The following is a 20,842-nucleotide window of genomic DNA, read 5'->3' as shown; positions in this document are numbered from 1 at the left end:
ATCCAAGCATCCATATCCTAGGCATCCCTGTGCATTTCATTTTTGTTTCCCACATGAATAATTTTGTTGATATCCATTAAATTTCATTCTATGACTTTCAATCCATTAATCCAATTATTCAAATAATTGATTTTGAATTTTGATTCTATTTCCTTAACCATCTCAATCAATTGTGCAACTCCTGAAAGTTTTATAACATTCTACATATTTAACATTATCAAAAATAGGGATGATCCTTTCAGTACCACATACTATATTTCTTCAATCTGTTAAAAGGATGATGGACATTCATCTGCTCAGTGATGCAATTCAAAAAATTTTACTAGCAGTTCGGTGGGCATGGCTTGGTGAGCGTGGCTTGGTTGACATGGCAGGGAAAGGTTACTGTAAAATCTCCATTCCCCCCCCCCCACAACTCCTGGGGGAAGGTTACTGCAAAATCCCATTCCCTCCCTCCCACCCCACTAACCTGCTTTTCAGCTCCATTCTCCTATGCTGGGCAACAAAAGAAGACCCAGACGATCAGCTGGCACTCTGATCAGCTGGGACTGGGAGGCAGAGAATAGATGGGGTGGGGCCAATCATAGGTGGTATTTGCCGGTTCTCTGAATTACTCAAAATTTCTGCTACCGGTTCTCCAGAACTGGTCAGAACCTGCTGAATACCACCTCTGCATCTGCTTATGAACTCCTAGAGCAGGGGTCCTCAAACTTTTTAAACAGAGGGCCAATTTATAGTCCCTCAAACTGTTGGGGGGCCAGATTGGCTGGGTGGGTATGGCTAGGTGATCATGTGACTGGGTGGGTGTGGCCAATTTAGCAGTCCATTTTGGCTTTGTCCTGTCTAAGCTGTGCTTGCTCAACCCAAGGTGTTCTGACCCAACCCTGTTACCAGCAAGAAAATCTCAAACAAACACAGCAACTCAAACCTACTCAGCTTTAATCTACAAATAACTTCTTTGTAGATAAAAGATGGCTTGCAGCCAATTAGTCCAACCAGAAAAGCATTCGCAGAGTTCTTCAGATAAGCCAGAATCTCTGCACACAATGCTGAGTCCTTAGAACGGTTTTGCTTTCTGCAAAAGCAAAAACCTTTTGAAACCAGGTTTATATTCCCTGGAGGAAGGGGGCATTATGTTGCATCCTTATTCCCGAGTCGCCTGTGCTGCTCAAGCTGTTCTCTTCTATGAATCATCCTGTGCACACGCACACTTGGCACAGGCTCCTTGGGAACCTCCTTTTCACTGCTGCCAGCCCCCACAATCCCTGAAGGCAGCAGTCCACTCCCTGATGGTCCTGGTCCCTCATCAGAGTCATCGCTCTCCTCAGCCATCTGCACTGCTGCCAGCTACCACAACACTATCCCTCACCGCAAGGCCCTTCCCCCGGGTCTGATGGTCTGGATGCGGCTGAGACAGGAATCTAGTGTGAAAAAGTTTCACCAAATCCGGAGCATGGACAGAAGTTGCATCCTCCCACGTAAATGCCTCCGGTCCATACCCTTTCCATTCAACCACGTACTGAAATCGCCCTTACAATCAAGAGTCTCGAATACTGGTGACCTCGTACTCTGATGAACTGTCTCCATCACATGGTGCTGACAGGGAAGGGTCAGGTTGGCGGAGCAGACAGGCTGGCTGTTCAGGAACCAAAAGGGAGTGATGAAAAACCAGATGTACCCATAGTGAGTGAGGCAACTTCAGACGATAGGCGACTGGGTTGATCACCCAGGGAATGGGCCAAGGTACCAATGGTCAAGCTTCCTCATTGGCTGGTCTAATGGAAGATGCCGAGTAGACAACTACACCCGATCCCCCACAGCCAATGGCAGCATCGCTCTCCGAGAGTGGTCCGCAACTCGCTTATAGTCTGCCTTAGCTTTCTCCAAATACTGTCGCACCAATTGGTGGACTGCCTGTAACTCTGACAAGAAATCTTTTGTCTCTGGAATCAGCAAGTCAAGTGGCATCAACAGAAAGAACCAAGGGTGATAACCCACATTGGCAAGGAATGGAGTGGTTTGCATGGAGGTATGGTGAGAGTTATTGAATGCAAACTCTGCGACCGCTAAGTAGTCTGCCCAATTATCCTGTTGCTGATTGACAAAGCAGCGCAGGTACTGCTCCAGGATTCCAATCACTTTCTCTGTCCTGCCATCAGTTTCCAGATGGCGAGAAGACGAAAAACAGATCTGAATGTCTAAAGCCATCATCAGCCCTTTCCAGAGTTAGGCAGTAAACTGCATCCCTCAGTCCGACACCATCCGATCATGTAGCTGGAAGATGTGCTGGACAAACATGTGGGCCATGGTATGAGCTGTGAGTAAGCCCTGACATGGAATGAAGTGCGCCATTTGGTCAGCATGTCAACCACCACGAACACCATGGTGAATCCCGATGAGGGGGGCAAATCTGTCAGGAAATCCATTGATAGGGCACCCCAAGATCTCTCCAGTGTGGGCAAAGGCTGAAGCAGTCCCAGGGGAGCCCCTGTCACTGACTTAGCCTGCCGGCATCACACACTACATAGGACTGCATGTTGTGTCATAAACGGGGCCACCAGAAAGTTCGAGACACAAGGTGCAATGTCTTGAATAGGCCAAAATGCCCCACCGCAGGGTTGGTGTGGCACTGCAACAAGATAAGTCCCCAAAACAGCACTGCTGGGACATAGAGTTTGTCATGGTAATGCAAGAGTTCCTCCTCAAATGACCATGGGGAGTTGGATCCCACTTCTTGCCTCCGCTGATCCACCCAAGCATTGTGCCACTGTGCCTCCCCAATCGGCACCCGTAAATCTACTGGCTTCTGCACAGTGGACAATGATTCTATGGGCAGCACCATCCAGAGTAGGGGTTGATCCTCTGGACACAGGTACTCGGGCTTCCAGGAGAGTGCATCTGTCCATTGGTTATGACCACTTGGAACATAAGTAACATGGAAGTTAAACCGGGCAAAAAAAAAACACGAGACCACCAGATCTGGCGCTGATTTAACTTCCGTGCAGTCTTTAAATGCTCCAAATTCTTATGGTCTGTCCAGATTTCTACTTGATGTTGTGCCCCCTCCAAATGATGCCTCCAGACCTCAAATGCTGTCTTAACAGCCAGTAGCTCCTTCTCCCAGATGGTATAATTATGCTCAGCAGGATTGAGCTTCCTGTAAAAATAAGCACAAGGGAAAAGTGTACCACCCAGGGCTTGAGCCTGGAGGAGCATTGCACTGACCACTACATCCGACGCATCCATCTCCACTACGAATGGATGATGTGGATCGGCGTGCTTCAAGATTGGCTTGGTCATAAAGGCCTGCTTCAAAGCCTGGAAATCTTGTTGCTCAGAAACACCCCCACCGGAATGGAACCTTTTTCTGGAGGAGCTGAGTGAGAGGCGCTGTCAAGGAAGTGAAGCTGGGGGTGAAGGTCCAATAATAGTTGGCAAATCCGAGGAGTCTCTGGACATCCTTCACACCGGGGAGGTTGCCAATTAAGCAATGATTCAACCTTACTCGGCTCCATGGACATGCCTTCCAGAGAGATGCAGTGTCCCAGAAACTTGATGGTGGACTGGAAGTCCTTCTCCAACTTGCCATACAAGTGATTCTCACGGAGCCGTTGCAGAACCAGGCGCAAGTGGTGCAGGTGGCTGTCCCTCGATTTGGAGCAGATCAAAATGTCATCGAGGTAAACCACCACAAACTGATCAAGAAAATCCTGGAGGATGTCATTCATAAAGTGCTGGAAGATGGCAGGGGCATTGGTCCACCCAAATGGCATGACCATATATTCAAAATGCCTGTATCGGGTTCCAAACGCCATCTTCCACTCATCTCTGGGCCAAATCCACACCAAACTGTACACCCTGTGCAGGTCCAACTTCATGAACACAGTAGCCTCCCGGAGCTGCTCCATCAGTTCCAGAATCAAAGGCAGAGGATACCTATTGCACACTGTGATGGTGTTCAGCCGACGGTAGTCACAGCACAGGGGCAAGTCACCTGTCTTTTTTTTTATGAACAGAACCAGAGCAGACAAAGGTGAATCAATTCACTGAGGGTCACAGGACAGTCGACTCATGCCAGCTCATCCTGCAACTCATCTGCCAGCCCATCTTGGAATGTGTCCATAAGTGCTGCCTCATTCCAGGCTGAATCCTGGCTAAGCAGCCGGAACTCACTGACATACTCCTGCAAGGATTGCTGTCCCTGCTGCAAGTCTTTCAAATGACGAGCAGCAGTCTGGGTCTTAACAGGGTCCTCATACATTACCCTCAGATGTTGACAAAAACCCCAGAAGTCATTCAACAGAGCACTATCTTGCACCAGCAAGGGTGTGGCCCAGCGTGCTGCAGAGCCAAAGAGCAGGCTAATTACAAAACCCACCTTATCCTGGTCAATGGGGAGGTCCTCTGCTCTCAAGCTAATGAATAGCTGGCACTGTCCCAAAAATGCTGGGAACATAGCTTGGTTGCCGTCAAACTTGTCCGTTACAACCAGTGGATTAATTTAGCAACTCAATCAGGTCTAGCTTTGTAGTCAGTTTGCACGATTTTGCTGCACTCGCATATTAAGTGTGAAACAGTTTCAACTTCGTCATTGCAAATTCAGCATTTTGGATTGTTAGTGGATTTTTGTATCTTTGCTTTCATAGCATTAGTTTGTAGTGCTTGTTCTTGAGCAGCATGTATTAAACCTTCCGTTTCTTTTTTTATGGTTCCTCTCTTAAGCCATGTCCATGTCAAATTGTCATCACATTTTCCTTCCATGTTTTTCAAGTGCTGTCCATGCAAGGCTTTGGTTTTCCATCTATTTAATCTGTCATCCAATTGTTTTTCCTTATATTCTGCCTTTGTTTCTGTTGTTTTTATAATGTTCTCTGTTTTCACAGCCTGAAGCAATTTTTCTGTACTTTGGTTCACACAGTCATTCAAACTTCGTTTTTCTTCTTCTACAGTTCAATGGATTTGCAATAGCCTTCTGCTTCCTATTCTTCGTAGATGTAAAGTGTGGTACATATTCAAAAGTTTACATGTTTTCTGGCCCAGGTTTTCCAATTTAGCAGCAGTCCAGTTGATGATTCCAGCTGAGTAGCGTATCACTGGAACTGCCCATGTATTAATGGCTTTAATTATGTTTCCAGAATTCAGCTTTGATTTTAATAGTTTGCGGACCCTCCTGATGTATTCCTTTTGCGTTGACTCTTTCACTTTTCCATTCAAGATATTATCTGCTTCCAATATGCCTAGGTATTTGTAACCATCATCCCTTGCTAATGCTTTCACTATGCTTCCATTTCCCAGTTCTATTCCTTCTATTTTTTTTCCATTTTTCCTCACTTCCATTATTATTATTATTACTATTATTATAGAACTTATTCCAATGTAGTGAACATTGTTGTAAATATTATTATTATTAATATGATTATTATTTCCTAAAAACATTTGTACCCAGACAACACACTGTTTAACTAAAAATGGAATTTTTATATGCTATAAAGTAAAAAATATATTTAAAAATATATCCTATATAATTTTATTTCCATTAATTGATATTCAGTTTTATAACAATTTTAATTTAACTGTTGCAGATTAATTTATTTTTTCTATAGATAAGAAATAAATCAAATATATGAAACCAAAAACTTTAGAATATATAGGAAATTATACCAGAGTTTTGAATGGAATAGTATGAACAATAAATTATTTAAAAAACAAAAATAATATGTAATTATTTTTATTGCCTGCTGGACAATTCTGAAGCTTTTATAACAACTGCATGTTCCTCCATTATAGAAGTATAAACATAAAGATACCTAAACAGAGAAAATAAATATGGTTGCTTATATTTTTCCCTGCAGGTTTGCAATGCTTTAACAGAAATACACTCTCTGAATTAAATCCTACATAGCAACAAGGATAGAATTAAGCTTAGCCATGCTAGATTCTTTCAAAAAAAAGATTAAGGGTACTGTGGAAACATAATGATCAATAATTGTGACATAAGCATTTTATTATATTTTTGAGCTAACAAGCACAAAATAGTAATATTCCTAAAGCTAACAACCCTACATTCTGAATGTCATTGCCATCAATGGCATTAAACTTGTGTTACATTGTCTTTCCAGGTTTAACAATGTTGATGGAACTTATACATACTTTATGATACCAAAGTGTCAAGTAAACTCTGCATAGATATAACTAATGTTGTGTCATTTACTTTCAGTATATTTCCATGACAGACAGCATAAATCTTTACAAGTAAACCTTGACTTGCAACTATTCATTTAGTGACCATTTGGAGTTACAATGGCATTGAAAAAGTGACTTATGTCAGTTTTTCACACTCATGACCATTACAGCATCCCTGTGTTCCTGTCCTTCTAATGAAGCACTTTTTCTTGGGGTTACTAGGATAAGAAAGTGAAAGTATGTCAATTACAACAGTATAGGTCAGTGATGGCTAACCTTTTCAGCACCGAGTGCCCAAAGTGTGTGTGTGTGCGCATGCATCCCCAAAATGCAATATGTGCATGTTCCCCATGCATGTGCCTCCCCCTCCCCCACACATGCCCCCTGCCCCTGCACATGTGCAGCAGAAACCCAAAGACCAGCTAGCCAGCAAGAGGCACATGCACGCATGCGCAGCAGAGCTGAGCTGGGACGATGGCTTGCATGCCCACAGAGAGGGCTCTGCATGCTACTTCGAGCACACGTGCCATAGATCCACTATTACAAGTATAGGTAAAAGGCAGGATTATTCTTTTATTTTTTGCTTTTCTCTAAGTTTTGTACTTTAATTCCAATAAGCTCTGCATAGTATTTAAAAGTTAATGTGTGTGTGTGTGTGTATAATACATATGTATAATACATACACACACATGTATGTATATGTATTATGCACACACACACGCACACACACATGTTTTGTAAAGTCCACCAATTATCTACTGTTCTTAATAATAAATAATCAACATGCCTACAAAGCACTAGTCTGTTAATCTAATTAATTTTGCTACTTACAAAGGTCGATATGTTAGAAAAAAATAATCTGTTTTCTAGAAATATTTTCACCTTTGTTGTTGTTGTTAGTTGTGAAGTCGTGTCCAACCCATTGCAACAACATCCATTTAAAACTTTCTTAAATCACAATTTTGTTAAAGTATTTCCTTTTAAATTAAAATCCTTTAATAAGATATTTTCCCCCTAATCTTAGTTTCAGGAAGAAGGCAACTGATTGGAGATTTTGATCTTCCATGCTGTTTATAATATTGGTCTTAGGTTGTAAATTAGTAAGATCCAAAGGTGTTCAAGAAAATGAGGGGTTTTTTTACTATGAAACATCTGTATAGATTGCATAGTGGCTAAGAATGTGTTGTAAATGTTTTATTTCCAAGTTCCTCCACTCAAAATCAGCCAGGAGAGACTCAATTCCTGTAGTCTTCTTATAAGAAACAGAAGTCATTCCCAGATCTTTTTTCCAGAGATTTTCTTCTGCTAGAAAACTGACTCCTAGCTGGTGATTCCATGATAGTGCTGTCCCCAGTTGTGAAGCTGCTTGCAAGGACGTCTGATCCACCAACAGTCTTTACTCAAAAATCATTGAGTAGAAGTAGAGTTGTTTCTGTCTGTATTCTTCTATTAGGCTTTTTTTTACTCCAGCCATAAACCATTTTTAGAAGGTAACTGCTACACAACTTAATATCCAATATATTTTTAACACTTTTTAAAACAATATATAATTCTTCATCCTTAGTGAAAATTCAGTATAACATCCTTATAATACTGAAATAATCTCCAAGAAATCATTATTGGCATTATTTCCAGGGAAATGATCTGGCACTGCAGCTTTATTAGTGGATTTCATGTATCTTCCAGGCAAACAACTAGAGTATAGTTGACTTCAAATGGAAATGTGTGTGTCTTTACCTGCTTGGAAAATGTGAGGACAATGACCAACAATACCATTTACTGACATACTCATAAATAATATTACAAATGATTATTGTTGACAGATAGATATAACCACATTTGCCCAAGCCTCTTCTTTGGAAACTAAGCTGGCAGTTGTTTCAATCAATCATACAATATCCCATGGTACAATGCTACACAAGAAACGAGAATGTTTAACCTTTTAATGTCAGAATTTCAAAAATAACAAATTGAGATGGTTTTCAATATTTTTCTTAAAAAGTCACACCCAGTTATATTATTGGGTAATATCGAGAGATTGTGAATTGTATAGGACCAAGGAGAAGGGGGATATATTAAAACAAATGTAGCTGATAAAAAAGGAATGATAATTTTGTGTTGAGAAAAGAGTTTAGCTTTATCCTCTGTGAACATTGTATATCATAAACCAGTTACACACCACAAAAATATTAATGCCTACTCTTTTTCTCTCTGTGTGTGTACCAAGAAATTAGAAAAACACTTTGTTTTTGCATTCAGAAAAACAAAAAATTCCTTTTGTCCCAAAATATGATAATAAATTACTGCATTTATATCAGAATGTGGTTGTTATTAATCTTTATTTTTCTTTTCAGAGTTGATGTATACAGTTGAACTTGCTGGAGGGCTTGGTGCTATTCTGCTACTACTTGTTTGTTTAGTGACTATTTACAAGTGCTACAAGATAGAAATTATGTTATTCTACAGAAACCATTTTGGTGCAGAAGAACTAGATGGAGGTAAGCAAATATACTTCAATATATATTTTACTTGAATGTGAAACATTCTAGTAGACAAGCTGTACTATTATTAAGAGCATATGATCACTAATGAAGATAAAAATATTCATTGATTTTTTCTTGTGAAATTTTACTGCAACAGCTATTGCATCACTCCAATTTCCTAACCTCAGAAACAACATATCATAAATTCTGCTTCTTACTGTTTCCATTTTGTTACTTTCTAAAGTACTGTACAAGAGTTGTTTGTGTTTTTTCATATTACTATGAATATTGAATATTAATTATTATGAATATGGTGGACCAGCCAAGATGGCACTGACGATGGCTGCTTCGGTGAAATGCTCTCTAAGGTTTCTTTATTCCTTATTATTATCTGCAATTCACTACGGATTTCATACTCACAAGACCATCTGTTAAGAATTAGGCAATGTTTCCTTAAGGAGCAGCTTTCTGATTCCTCAACCCCACCCCCTATCTTTGCAAACATGGAGGGGATTCTAACTAATTCCCCAGTGCTATGGATTACAATAAACAAAGGAGGAAAGCAGCAACGCCAAAAAAGGAGATGAGGTAAATGAGCGGGAATTTTAAACAGACTAAGGAATGTGGGGGGAAACTCCCTTCAATCTTTCAATCTTTCTGACTAATTTATGCTCACTTGCTAACAAAATGGATGAAATTCATCTCCTAAATAGATGGAATTCTGATTTCTATAATTCTGCTGTTCTTTGTTTTACTGAAACCTGGCTTAATCCATAAATTCATAGGGACAACACCATATACATCCCAGGACATTTAGATCAGACAGCATGTAAATTGTCTCACCAGAGGCAAAAATACTTTAGACCACTACTACACAACAGTAAAAAATGCTTATAGGTCTTTACCACGAGCAGCTGTGGGACACTCTGACCACTGCATGATTCACCTTGTACCTGCCTAAAGACAAAGACTTAAAACCATGAAATCAACAATTAAATCAGTGAGGATTTTTGGTCTAATGAGGCAAAGCTGAAACTCCAGGCCTGCCTTGATTGCGCTGATTGGAATGTTTTTGAAGATGCCTCTGCAGACCTAGATGAGCTCACAAATACTGTAACATCATATGTCAGCTTCTGCAAAGACTTATGTGTATCAACAAGAAACCTGCAAATATATAGAAACAATAAACCTTGGTTCAGAGCTAAACTTAAGCAGCTACATCCTTACAAAGAGGAAGCCTACAGAAAAGGTGACAGAATGCTATACAATCAGGCCAGAAACATATTAACAAGAGAGATCAGAGCAGCAAAAAGAAGCTACCCTGAAAAGTTAAGGAATCAGTTCTCAACAAATGAACCAGCAAACATGTGGAAAACTCTTAAAAACATCACTGGCTTCAGCAAACCTCCTTCCCAGGCATAAGGGAATCAACAAATAGCAGATGACCTGAATGTGTTTTACTGCAGGTTTGAAAGGAAACTACAGCCGCCTATCTCCACAACCCACATCTCAAACATACAAACAACAGCCAAGCCTCCTACAACTGGCCCCAATCCATTAAGTTCACAACGTCTGGTGATCACAGAAAAAGAAGTGCAAGACAAGTGTGCTTTCTCCACTTCTTTTCTCCCTATATACCAATGGTTGCATCTCAAACAATCCATCTGTTAAAATACTGAAGTTTGCTGATGACACAACAGTGATTGGTCTCATTCTAGACAACAACAAATCCGCATACAGACATGATGTTATACAACTCACTTCATGGTGTAACCGGAACAATCTGGAACTGAACACACTCAAAACCGTAGAAATGGTGGTAGACTTTAGAAGAAACCCTCCCATACTACTACCTCTTACAATACGAGACAAAACCGTATCAACAGTAGAGACCTTCAAATTTTTAGGTTCTACTATATCACATGACCTAAAATGGACACCTAACATCAAAAATGTCATCAAAAAAGCACAACAAAGAATGTTCTTTCTGCGCCAACTCACAAAGCTCAAACTGCCCAAGGAGCTGCTGATACACTTCTACAGAGGAATCACTGAGTCTATCATCTGCACCTCTATAACTGTCTGGTTTGGTTCTGCAACCCAACAGGAAAGACACAGACTTCAGAGGATAATTAGGACTGCAGAAAAAACAATTACTACCAACCTGCCTGTGATGACCCGTAGTGTCTCAAAAATAACACAAAAACTAAAACATGAATCAAGGTCTTGTAATGCCTTCAACTTAGCTTCGCTGTTTTATTAATCACAGTTTAAATTCAAAAAGTAGATAATGAAGCAAAGGGAAACCAAAAACAAACCGTATTGATGAGAGTTCCAAGGCAAACCAAGATAATTAATCACACATTCCAGGAAGATAACTGGGGAGAATCCATGGGAAGAACCCCAACAAAAATAAACCTCATCTAAGGAAAGCAGTAATTTGACTTCAGGGTCTGTGAACATGAAGTTCCAAACTCTTATACAGAGCTCACAGCTGCAACTCATGAGGAGGATCATGGCCCTCTCCTCCTGAGTAGAGCACACTTTTCCATGATCCTCTCATCCCTGCGTGCCCTAAGGTGGATAGGGGATGGTCCTGGATCCTCCTCTGATTGCTCAGCTGGCCTCTGACCTTCCCCAGCCTCTTCCACCACCTCTGCAGCCATACTTCCACTCCCTGTTGGCTGTTCCTCCTCTTCCTCAGAGGCAGTCTCCACCAGGCGCATGACACTGCCTTCAATCGAGGACCTGTATACTGCACGAGTCAAAAAGAGAGCTGTGAAAATATTTACAGACCCCTCACATCCCAGACATAAACTGTTTCAACTCCTTCCCTCAAAATGATGCTATAGAGCACTGCACACCAGAACAACTAGACACAAGAACAGTTTTTCCCCAAAAATCATCACTCTGCTAAACAAATAATTCCCTCAACACTGTTCAACTATTACAAAGTCTGCACTTCTAATCTTCTCATCACTCCTTATCACCCATCCCTTCTCACTTGTGACTGTATGACTGTAACTTTGTCACTTGTATCCTTATGATTTTTATTGACTGTTTCCTGGTATGATTTGATTGTTTATTGTACCCTATGATTATCATTAAGTGTCAGACCTTATGATTCTCGATTCCTGATGAATATATCTTTCTTTTATGTATACTGAGAGTATTTACACCAAGACAAATTTCTTGTGTGTTCAATCACACTTGGCCAATAAAGTATTCTATCTATCCAACTATGAGTATTTATGTTCTAGTCATATATAGACTAATAATTGTTTATATTCTTAATAAATACTTAAGAAAAAATGGTAAAATTATGCTCCTTAATTTGCCTCTGGGCTTACAATGATTACAGAATTTATTGTACAGGTTTAACCTATAAAACCTTTCATGGGTTTATACTCTGTGGTTAAAATACCTTTTATCTAACAGTATTAATTTTCAGTAAATCCAGCTAAGTTATCTCACAATTTTAGCCCACCTATGCATTATCCCTCAAATTGCCCAAAAGTGTTTAATGATTAACAGATTAACAGAGTTAGAAGGGACCTTGTAGGTCTTCTAATCTAACCCAGGGATCACCAAACTTTTGAATCTCAGGGACCACCAAACTCATAATTTTAAATCCCGTGGACCATTAATATGAATTTTGACTTAACGGTGGCTTGCTGACTATGGTGAGAAAGTCGGTCCCATATTCCAAGGCTGCAGTAGTCATAAGATAGGCTCTTTGGTCATCCCAGAGCAGCAGAAGCTGCAGAAGTCTTTCTTTCTCTCCCCCAAACTCTGTCAGAAATGAATTTTTGTGAGACTTGTTGCATTGGCACAACCTCTTGGAGCAGGATACCTTGCATGGTCCCAAAGACTCATTTCTGTCAGAATTTGGGGGAGAGTAAGAAAGACTTTTGCTGCTTCCCTTGCCTGGAGCCAAAAGCAGAAGAAGAAAGGAACAGAACCTCTTATTGGAGATTTTACAGTATCCTTCCCCCATCATGTCCATCAAGCCACGCCCACAGAACTGGTAGTAAAATTTTTTTGAATCCCACCACTGTTCTGAAGGCAAGCTGTTCCATTGATTGATTGCTCTCACTTTCAGAAAATTTCGCCTTATTTCTTGGTTGAATCTCTCCTTGATCAGTTTCCATCCATTATTCCTTGTCTGGCCTTCGGGTGCTTTGGAAAATACCTCTTCCTTTCTGTGGTATCCCCTCAAATATTGGAACACTGCTATCATATCTCACCTGACCTTCTCTTCACTAAACTAGTCACCCTGGGTACTTGCGTTCATTCTATGTTTTAGCCTCAGTCTCTAATCTAATGGTTGCTCTTCTCTGCATTTTTTCAAGAGCCTCAACATCTTTTTTATAGTGCGGTGACCAAAACTGGGTGCAGTTTTCTAGGTGTGGTCTTACTAAGGCTTTATAAAGTGGTATTAGTACTTCACTTGATCTTGATTGTATCCCTCTATTAATGCAACTTAAGATTGCGTTGGCCTTTTTGGCTGCTGCCACACACTGTTGGCTCATATTTAATAGGTTGTCCACTAAGACTCCAGGATCCCTATCACAGTTACTGCTATTAAGCCTGGTTTCACCCAGTCTATATGTGTACTTTTGGTTTTTCTTATTTAAATGTAAGACTTTATTTTTCAATACATTGAATTTCATTTTATTAGATAAGGCCCAATGTTCAAGTCTGACAAGATCCACCTGGATCTTAAGCCTAGGAGAGTGACGGCTAACGTTTTTGTCATCGCGTACTGAAAGTGTATGTGCGTACCTGCACCCACAATGCAATGCATTCATGACCCCCCTGGCCACCTGAGCATGCATGCATGACCCCCCTATGCGCTCTGCCCACCTGCACATGCATGCGCATCTCCAGCACACATGTTTCCCCCTGCAATATCCAACAATCAGCTGGCTGGTGGGGGCATGCACACATGCACAGTGGATCAGTTCCAGGTGACAGCTCATGTGCTGGCAGAAATGGCTCTGCATACCACTTCTGGCACACGTACCCTAGGTTCACCATCATGGATCTAGGGTGTTGGCTATTCCTTCCACTTTAGTATCATCTGCAAATTTGGTAAGTTCCCCTTCTATTCTCTCATCTAAGTCATTTATGAAGATATTAAAGAGTACTGGGCCTAAGACAGAAACTTGGGGGAGGACTATGTATGGTTTGCCAGCCAGTTATAAATCCATCTGATGGTGATGCTATCTAGCCCACTTTTTTTCTAGCTTCCCAAGAAATAGGTTGTGGTCAACTTTGTCGAATGCCTTGCTGAAGTCTAAGTATATTACATCCACAGTATTTCACTGGTCTACTAATTTAGTCACTATGTTAAAGAATGAAATAAGATTGGTTTGGCATGACAAGCCCATGCTGATTACTACTTATTACTTTACTCGTTTCTAGATATTGGCACATCTATTTTTTTAATTAACTTTTCCAATATCAACTTGGGTATTGATGTTAGGCTGATTGGTCTATAGTTTACTGTGTCTCTTTTTCCCCCATTTTTGAAAATGTGAACCACATCAGCTCTTTTCAAATTCTCAGGTAGTTCCCCGTTGTTTCAGGATTTTTTAAAAATGTGGTACATTGGTTCTGAGATGACATCTGCCAGCTCCTTTAGAACTCTGGGATGTAATCCTTCAGGTCCCGGTGATTTATTTATTTTAGTTATTTATTTATTTGATTTGTCAGTTGCTTACAAGATAATAGGTATAAGTATAAACATAGTTATGAATACATGGTTTTCTATGTCTAGAGTTTTGAGTCTGGTGGCATAAGGTATTCTGCAACTAGAAGAGTGGGGAACTCTTCTTATGAAATATTTCTGGACTTTCTCAACTGTGTTAATATCAGATACATAATGTGGGTTCCAGACTGATGAGCTGTGTTCAAATATTGGTCTAGCAAATGTTTTGTATGCTCTAGTTAGTAGTGAGATATTATCAGAGAAAAAGCTACATAGGATTAGGTTAACAACTCTTAATGCCTTTTTGGCTATGTAGTTACAGTGGGCTCTAGCACTTAGATCATTAGATATGAGTACTCCAAGGTCCTTGACAGAGTTTGGATCATCAACAAGGTCTTGACTAGTCAGCTTGTATTTTATTTTCTGATTTTTTTTGCCAATATGTAAGACAGAGCATTTATTTGTTGAGATTTGAAGTTGCCATTTGATTGACCATTCTGATACACAGTCAAGGTCTTTTTGGAGGGTAGTAGTATTTTCTGTGGTGTTGAATAGTTTTTCATCATCAGCGAAGAGAATGCAGTTGCTCTTAATATGATCACAGAGGTCATTTATGTAGAGTATGAAGAGAGTTGGTCCTAGAACACTGCCTTGGGGGACACCACTGTTGACAGGTACAGAATTTGATAGGATGCTCCCAATTTTTACCATTTGTTATCTATTTGGCAGGAATCTTCTGTCCAGTTATGCAGGTGTCCAAAGATACCATAAGATTTTAGTTTTAGTAGTTGGTTGTCATGTACCACTCAAAGGCTTTAGAGAAGTCTATGTAGATTGCATTTATTGCTTTGCCCTTGTGTAGTCCATATGTTTTTGCAGTGTAAGAGTTTCAGATTACAGAATAGTTTTTTTCTGAAACTAAATTGTTTATTAGAGAGCAGGTTGTTTGTCTCTAAGTGGAGGATAATGGATTGGTTAATAATTGATTCCATGACTTTAGAGGTGATGCAGCATAAAGAGATTGGTCTGTAATTTTCAACTAGGCTGGGGTCTCCCTTTTTGAAGATGGGGATGACCGTGACTTGTGACCATAGTTTTGCCAAGGAGCTGGTCCTGAAAGATTTTTCAAAGATTATACTTAGAGGTTCAGCTATAGCCGTGGATAGCTTTTTTAAGAAGTAGGCACATATTCCATCCGGTCCAATAGATAGAGATGGTTTTAGATTGTGTAGTGCTTTTTCAACATTGCCTTTTGTAAAATCAATATGTAAAATCAACATTGTAGTTGTCTGTGGTCAACTAGGAAATACTGGGCATGATCCATTGCTGTTTACAAATACTGAGCTAAAGAATGTTAAAGAGGTTGGCTTTAATGGTGTCATCATTTCAGTCTTTACCATTAGGTCCTTACACAAGGATGGACCTTGAGTCTTTTAGTTTGTTGTTTACAAAATTGTAGAAAGCACAGGTGGAATTGGTGCATAGAAGGTTTTCCTCTTGTTTAATGTGATAATTAATGCATTCATTTTCTATCTGGTGGCATAGATTTTTGTGTCGGCTTTTGAAGTTGGCAACATGACCAGATTTGTTTTTTCACCAAAGTGATCTCTTTTTGGATTGAAGCTTCCTTATTGTTATGGGTAATCTGTTTTTTCTGGTTTTTGGGAGTTGTTATTGGTACATATAGTTTCATGACTCTTTTAACTTCAAGTAAAAATATGTCATAATGGTCTTCAACGGTATTGCATCCAGTGAATAGAAATTGCCAATCAAGGGATGAGAGATCATTGTCAATAAGATCATAGTTGCCTTTTTGAAGTTATAATTGGGGATTCCATTGTTGTGATAATTTTTGTGTGGACGTATGTTGAGACAAAAGTCAGTCATGTTGTGGTCACTGTTGGAAAAGGGTTCTTTAATTTGTATTCCATAAATTGAATTCAAACTATTGCAGAAGATGAGGTCGAGGCAGTTGTTAGGCCTAGTATTGTTGCTTACTAGTTGTTCCAGTACCAGATTTGTTACAACACTGTAGAAGTTTGCATGTATGGGTTCAGTTTTACATTCATTTAGGATCCAGTTAATATGTGGTAGATTGAACTCACCAAGAAAGATAAAAGCATGTGGGCAGGATGCTGCCCAAGTTAGGAGTGAATTTAGCTTGTTTACATGTTCGATGTCATAATCAGGGGCTCTGTAACATAGTAAGAACTGAAATGTGATATTTAAGGACAATTCACAGATGATGGTTTCAGGAAGAGCAAGCTCCTGGGTAACTTGGATGGTTTTTAGATGTAAGGACTTTTTATAGAAGATAGCATCACCACCTCCTCTATGGATTTCACCATCTGATTGGTAAACATGATAGTCTTTTACTGAGGTAATGGAGTCAGGGAGAGATGTGTTGAACTATGTTTCACAGACAAATATGACGTCGAATTTAGCTGTATTTAGTAAGAGGAGAAATTCAGGTATTTTATTCACAAGGCTTCTTGCATTGAGTAGCTTGCATTTAAGGCCAGTTGTAGTTTGAATTGAGGTAGTTAGGGGCATGCGTGCCTAGTCTTGGGGGATGGTGGATTGGTTGAAGTAGGGTTGGATGCTGAGTTGTGGGTTGTGTGACTTACTTTTGATACAATTAGCATGGAAATCAATGTGCAGGTCCTTCTCTCCATTGTCTATGTCAGCCTGCAAGATTTTCTCCCTTTCCTTTGCATCTTTCAGCTGTCATAAGTAACGGGGGGAGGAGGGGGGATGGAGTTATGTGAAGTGAGCTGGAGGAGTTACAAAACAGAACTGTATAAGCTGGGGCTTCTATACAATGCTATGCGCAACTGCAACTCTTTATCAAAATATGTCAAGGTCAACCAACAGAGGCCTCATCACAACCTGGAGATGCCCACATGATGATATACACAACATTTAATTGGATGAGCCAATTGAACTATTGGGGATGGGAACGTTTCCATTACTTTGTATATGTGATTTATGCACCCATTTTCTCAAATTCAGAATTCTTTTGTTGCTACCACTTGATTTCCAGTAAAAGATATCTTTTATCTAATTAATGGAGTCTAAGTATTTCTTTCTTGGATTTTGAATGGAGTACCAGCTGACATTATTCTGAATCTCCACATTACCAGCCCACCCAGAGAATTAATAAATTTTCTTCCAAGGGGTTCTGAACACAATGTCAAATCCAGCCAGCGACCAAGAAGACCTGGGAGTGAATGGAGGACAAGATTCCCTGCTGTTAGAGGCAGCAGGGGAAGCCGACTTGTTAGCAGAATTAAGTCTTGGCAAAAAACCAGCTGTAAAACCCAAATGGTCCCTGGGAGTCGGCTGGAAGGATCTTGAGGAAAAGCCTCCTCCAGGAGTGACCACTACCCGTTGGCATGGAAGAGAAGAGCCATGGCAAGAGAAGGAAAGAAAGAATTTTTTATTAACTCAAGCCATGCATCTTTTAAATGAAGCTATTGGAGAATCTCAAACTGATCAAAGGTATGAGGGAGAGGAGGGGGAGGCAGCCCGAGCCAGAAGAATCAGAGCAGCCACCCCCATAAATCAACTTGGGCTGGCACAACAGGCAGCAGCCCAGGGGCCCCCAGCGGGGGGAGTAATTGCCAGAAGGCGTAGAACTCCAAAGGTGCCTCCATTGGAATAAAATATGGGGGGGGGGGATCCCAAGGAGTTAGGATTCTTCCTGGCACAAGTCTGGAGCCATATGGAGGAATATGGAGAGGATTTTTCCTCAGAAGCAGCCAAAGTTAGATGTGTTACAAGGGATCTGGAGGGAACAGCTGCAAAGTGGATAGTGACTTTGCATAATGATAATGCCCCCCAGCTGATGAATTATGACCTGTTCATGACTGCACTATGGGCCAGGTTTGAAGACCCACTTGCTGAAAGTAAGGCCAGAATTAAGATGAAGACCATAAAATCAAAAAGGAGAAGAAAAAATAGATGTAAATAAGAAAGAAGCCAGTCCAGTTAGCAAATGCTAAATCACGATAGAAGTCCAGTAATAAAAAAATAAAAAGCCAAGCCTTACTTTGACATTTCCGTTTAAAAACCGCCGTTTATTCAGTTCTGTCAAAAATTTTACAGATTTTTTCTTTTCCTTAGGGTGTCCCTTTAAGTCTTAGAATAATGATTAAAAAAAAGTTCTCACCAAACCAACACACTTTCTCTTTCCAGTCTCTTCCATTCCGGAGCTGTCCCAACTTCAGCAGCTTTAATGGCTGCCTCTCTGCCACTGGCAAGAAGGGCTTATCCTGGATCGACCAGGGACTTTGTGGTATTCCTGGGATCAACAAGATGCACCCTTCACTATTACCATTTCTTCGGGATGGTTTAGGTCCGTTGGGACCGTCCAGAGGCAAAGATATCGGCTGCAATATCAGACCTCTGAGATTGCATGCCATATCATCACGACGTCAGCTCCGCCCTCAGTTCATGCCATTTTAGAATGGGCCCCTCCCCGCATCAGGAAACAATTTCAAAGTTTCTTGGGATTTGCTAATTTTTACCATCAGTTTATCCCCGCTTTTGCGAAGATTGCAATGCCTATCACAAATGTCCTAAAAACCAAAGGGGAAGTGAAACCAAAGCCTAGTAAACCACTGGAGTGGTCCATGGAATGTCAAGCCACTTTTGAGAAGCTGAAACAACTGTTTGCTGCTGAACTAGTACAAAAGCACCCAGACATGGACGCTCCTTTTGTAATCAATGTGAGTGACGTAGCAGTCAGGGCGGTGTTACTACAAGCAAACGAAACGGAGACTCTGCAACTGTGTGCATATACTTCCCGTAAACTAACTGAAACCGAAAGAAGATGGGCCATCTGGGAAAGAGAAGCTTTTGCAGTTCGCTGGGCTTTGTTAACCTGGAGGCATTCCTTAGAAGAGGCAATACACCTATTTGAGGTGTGGACGGATCATAAAAATGTGGAGGCTTTTAAAATGCCTCAGAAGCTGTCTCCCAAGCAAGTTCGCTGGGCGCAGTACTTTAAGTGCTTTAATTTTTCATTGAAGTACATTCCAGGGGGGAAGAACTTCATAGCGGATGCTTTATCTAGATTACCTCAATATAATAGTGCTCGCCAAGAAGTGGTACGGCCTAGTGTCCCAACCAAACAATTGGCAGCTCCAGTGGTTACCAGAGCCCAGAAAAAGAAGGAAGTTGATTTATCAAATGATTTAACTACACAATTAAAAGAAGCTCTAAAACTTGATGATTGGTTCCTTGCTCACTCAAATAACTGTACGGTTAGAGATGGATTGGCATGGGTGGAGGCCAAATTATATGTGCCAGCAAAGCTGAGAAACCAAATATTACAACAAGCTCATGACTCTAAAGCTGATGGACATTTTGGGTTCGTGAAGACCTTACACTTGGTTAAAAGGCAATTTTGGTGGCCTACCTTGAAAAAAGACGTTGGGACTTATGTGGCTAGCTGTCCTATCTGTGCCTCAGCCAAACGGCCTTGTGGTAAACCAGCAGACTTAATACAAAATGTGGTTAGACCAACTGCTCCATGGAAGGAAATTTCTATGGATTTTATAGTGGAATTACCTTAAAGTGGGGGGAATACAGTTATTTGGGTAGTAACTGATTTGTTTTCCAAACAGGTACATTTCATATCTTGTCCGAAAATCCCATCTGCGAAAACGTTGGCTAAACTGTTTATTTTACATATCTAGGGGTTACATGGGGTTCCTGAACGCATAATCTCAGACAGGGGTGTCCAGTTTACCTCAAACTTTTGGAAGGAGTTCCTGAGGTTATTGGGCTCCACCCAGGGCTTAAGCTCCACTCACCACCCACAAACCAATGGGGCTTGTGAGAGAACTAACTCGGTTTTGGAACAGTGTCTTAGATGTTATATAAATTATCAGCAAGATGATTGGGCTGATCTATTGCCATTCGCTGAGGTGGCATATAACAATTCGGTACATAGTAGTACTGGGTTTACTCCATTTAAAGTGGCTTCAGGACAAGACTTTGTACCCATACCCGAGCTTCCACAGGAGAAACATAACATTCAGTCATTAGATGAATTGATAACACAGCTCCAGCTTACCTGGCTGGTTACCTGTAAAGTATTAGCTGATGCTCATCAAGCCCATAAAAAATTTGCAGATAAAAAGAGAACTCCAAAAAAACCATATCAAGTTGGTGACAAGGCCTTTTTGTCCACCAGATATTTGCAGACCACACAAAAGTCAAAAAAGCTTGGACCTAAGTATGTGGGACCTTTCTCAATTGAACAAATTGTGAACCCTGTGGCAGTCCAACTGAAATTACCTAAAACCTTCTGACGGATCCACCCTATTTTCCATGTTAGTTTATTAAAACCTGAACATACCTTCGACTTGAGACCGACTCAGGTCGATCCCCCCGTGCCATTGGTAATTGAAGGTGAACAACATTTTGAAGTTAAAGAAATTTTGGATTCTCGAAA

At 40.6% G+C, this 20,842-nt stretch overlaps 1 protein-coding gene across 1 annotated transcript in view; it reads left to right on the top strand.

Annotated features, from left to right (window-relative positions):
* IL1RAPL1 (interleukin 1 receptor accessory protein like 1) overlaps positions 1–20,842 on the top strand; it is a 1,645,997-nt gene that overhangs the window by 1,601,712 nt on the left and 23,443 nt on the right. Inside the window, exon 9 of the mRNA XM_087938178.1 lies at positions 8,538–8,681. Within this exon, the coding sequence (XP_087794304.1) occupies positions 8,538–8,681 (144 nt within the window). The remainder of the gene's footprint in view (positions 1–8,537; positions 8,682–20,842) is intronic.

The sequence above is a fragment of the Pseudonaja textilis genome, chromosome 8 (assembly GCF_049901715.1).
Source record: "Pseudonaja textilis isolate UNSWEBS1 chromosome 8, rPseTex1.2, whole genome shotgun sequence".
NCBI classification, from domain to species: domain Eukaryota; kingdom Metazoa; phylum Chordata; class Lepidosauria; order Squamata; family Elapidae; genus Pseudonaja; species Pseudonaja textilis.
Note: the sequence above shows the minus strand (reverse complement) of the source record. Positions and strands in the feature narration are given on the sequence as shown.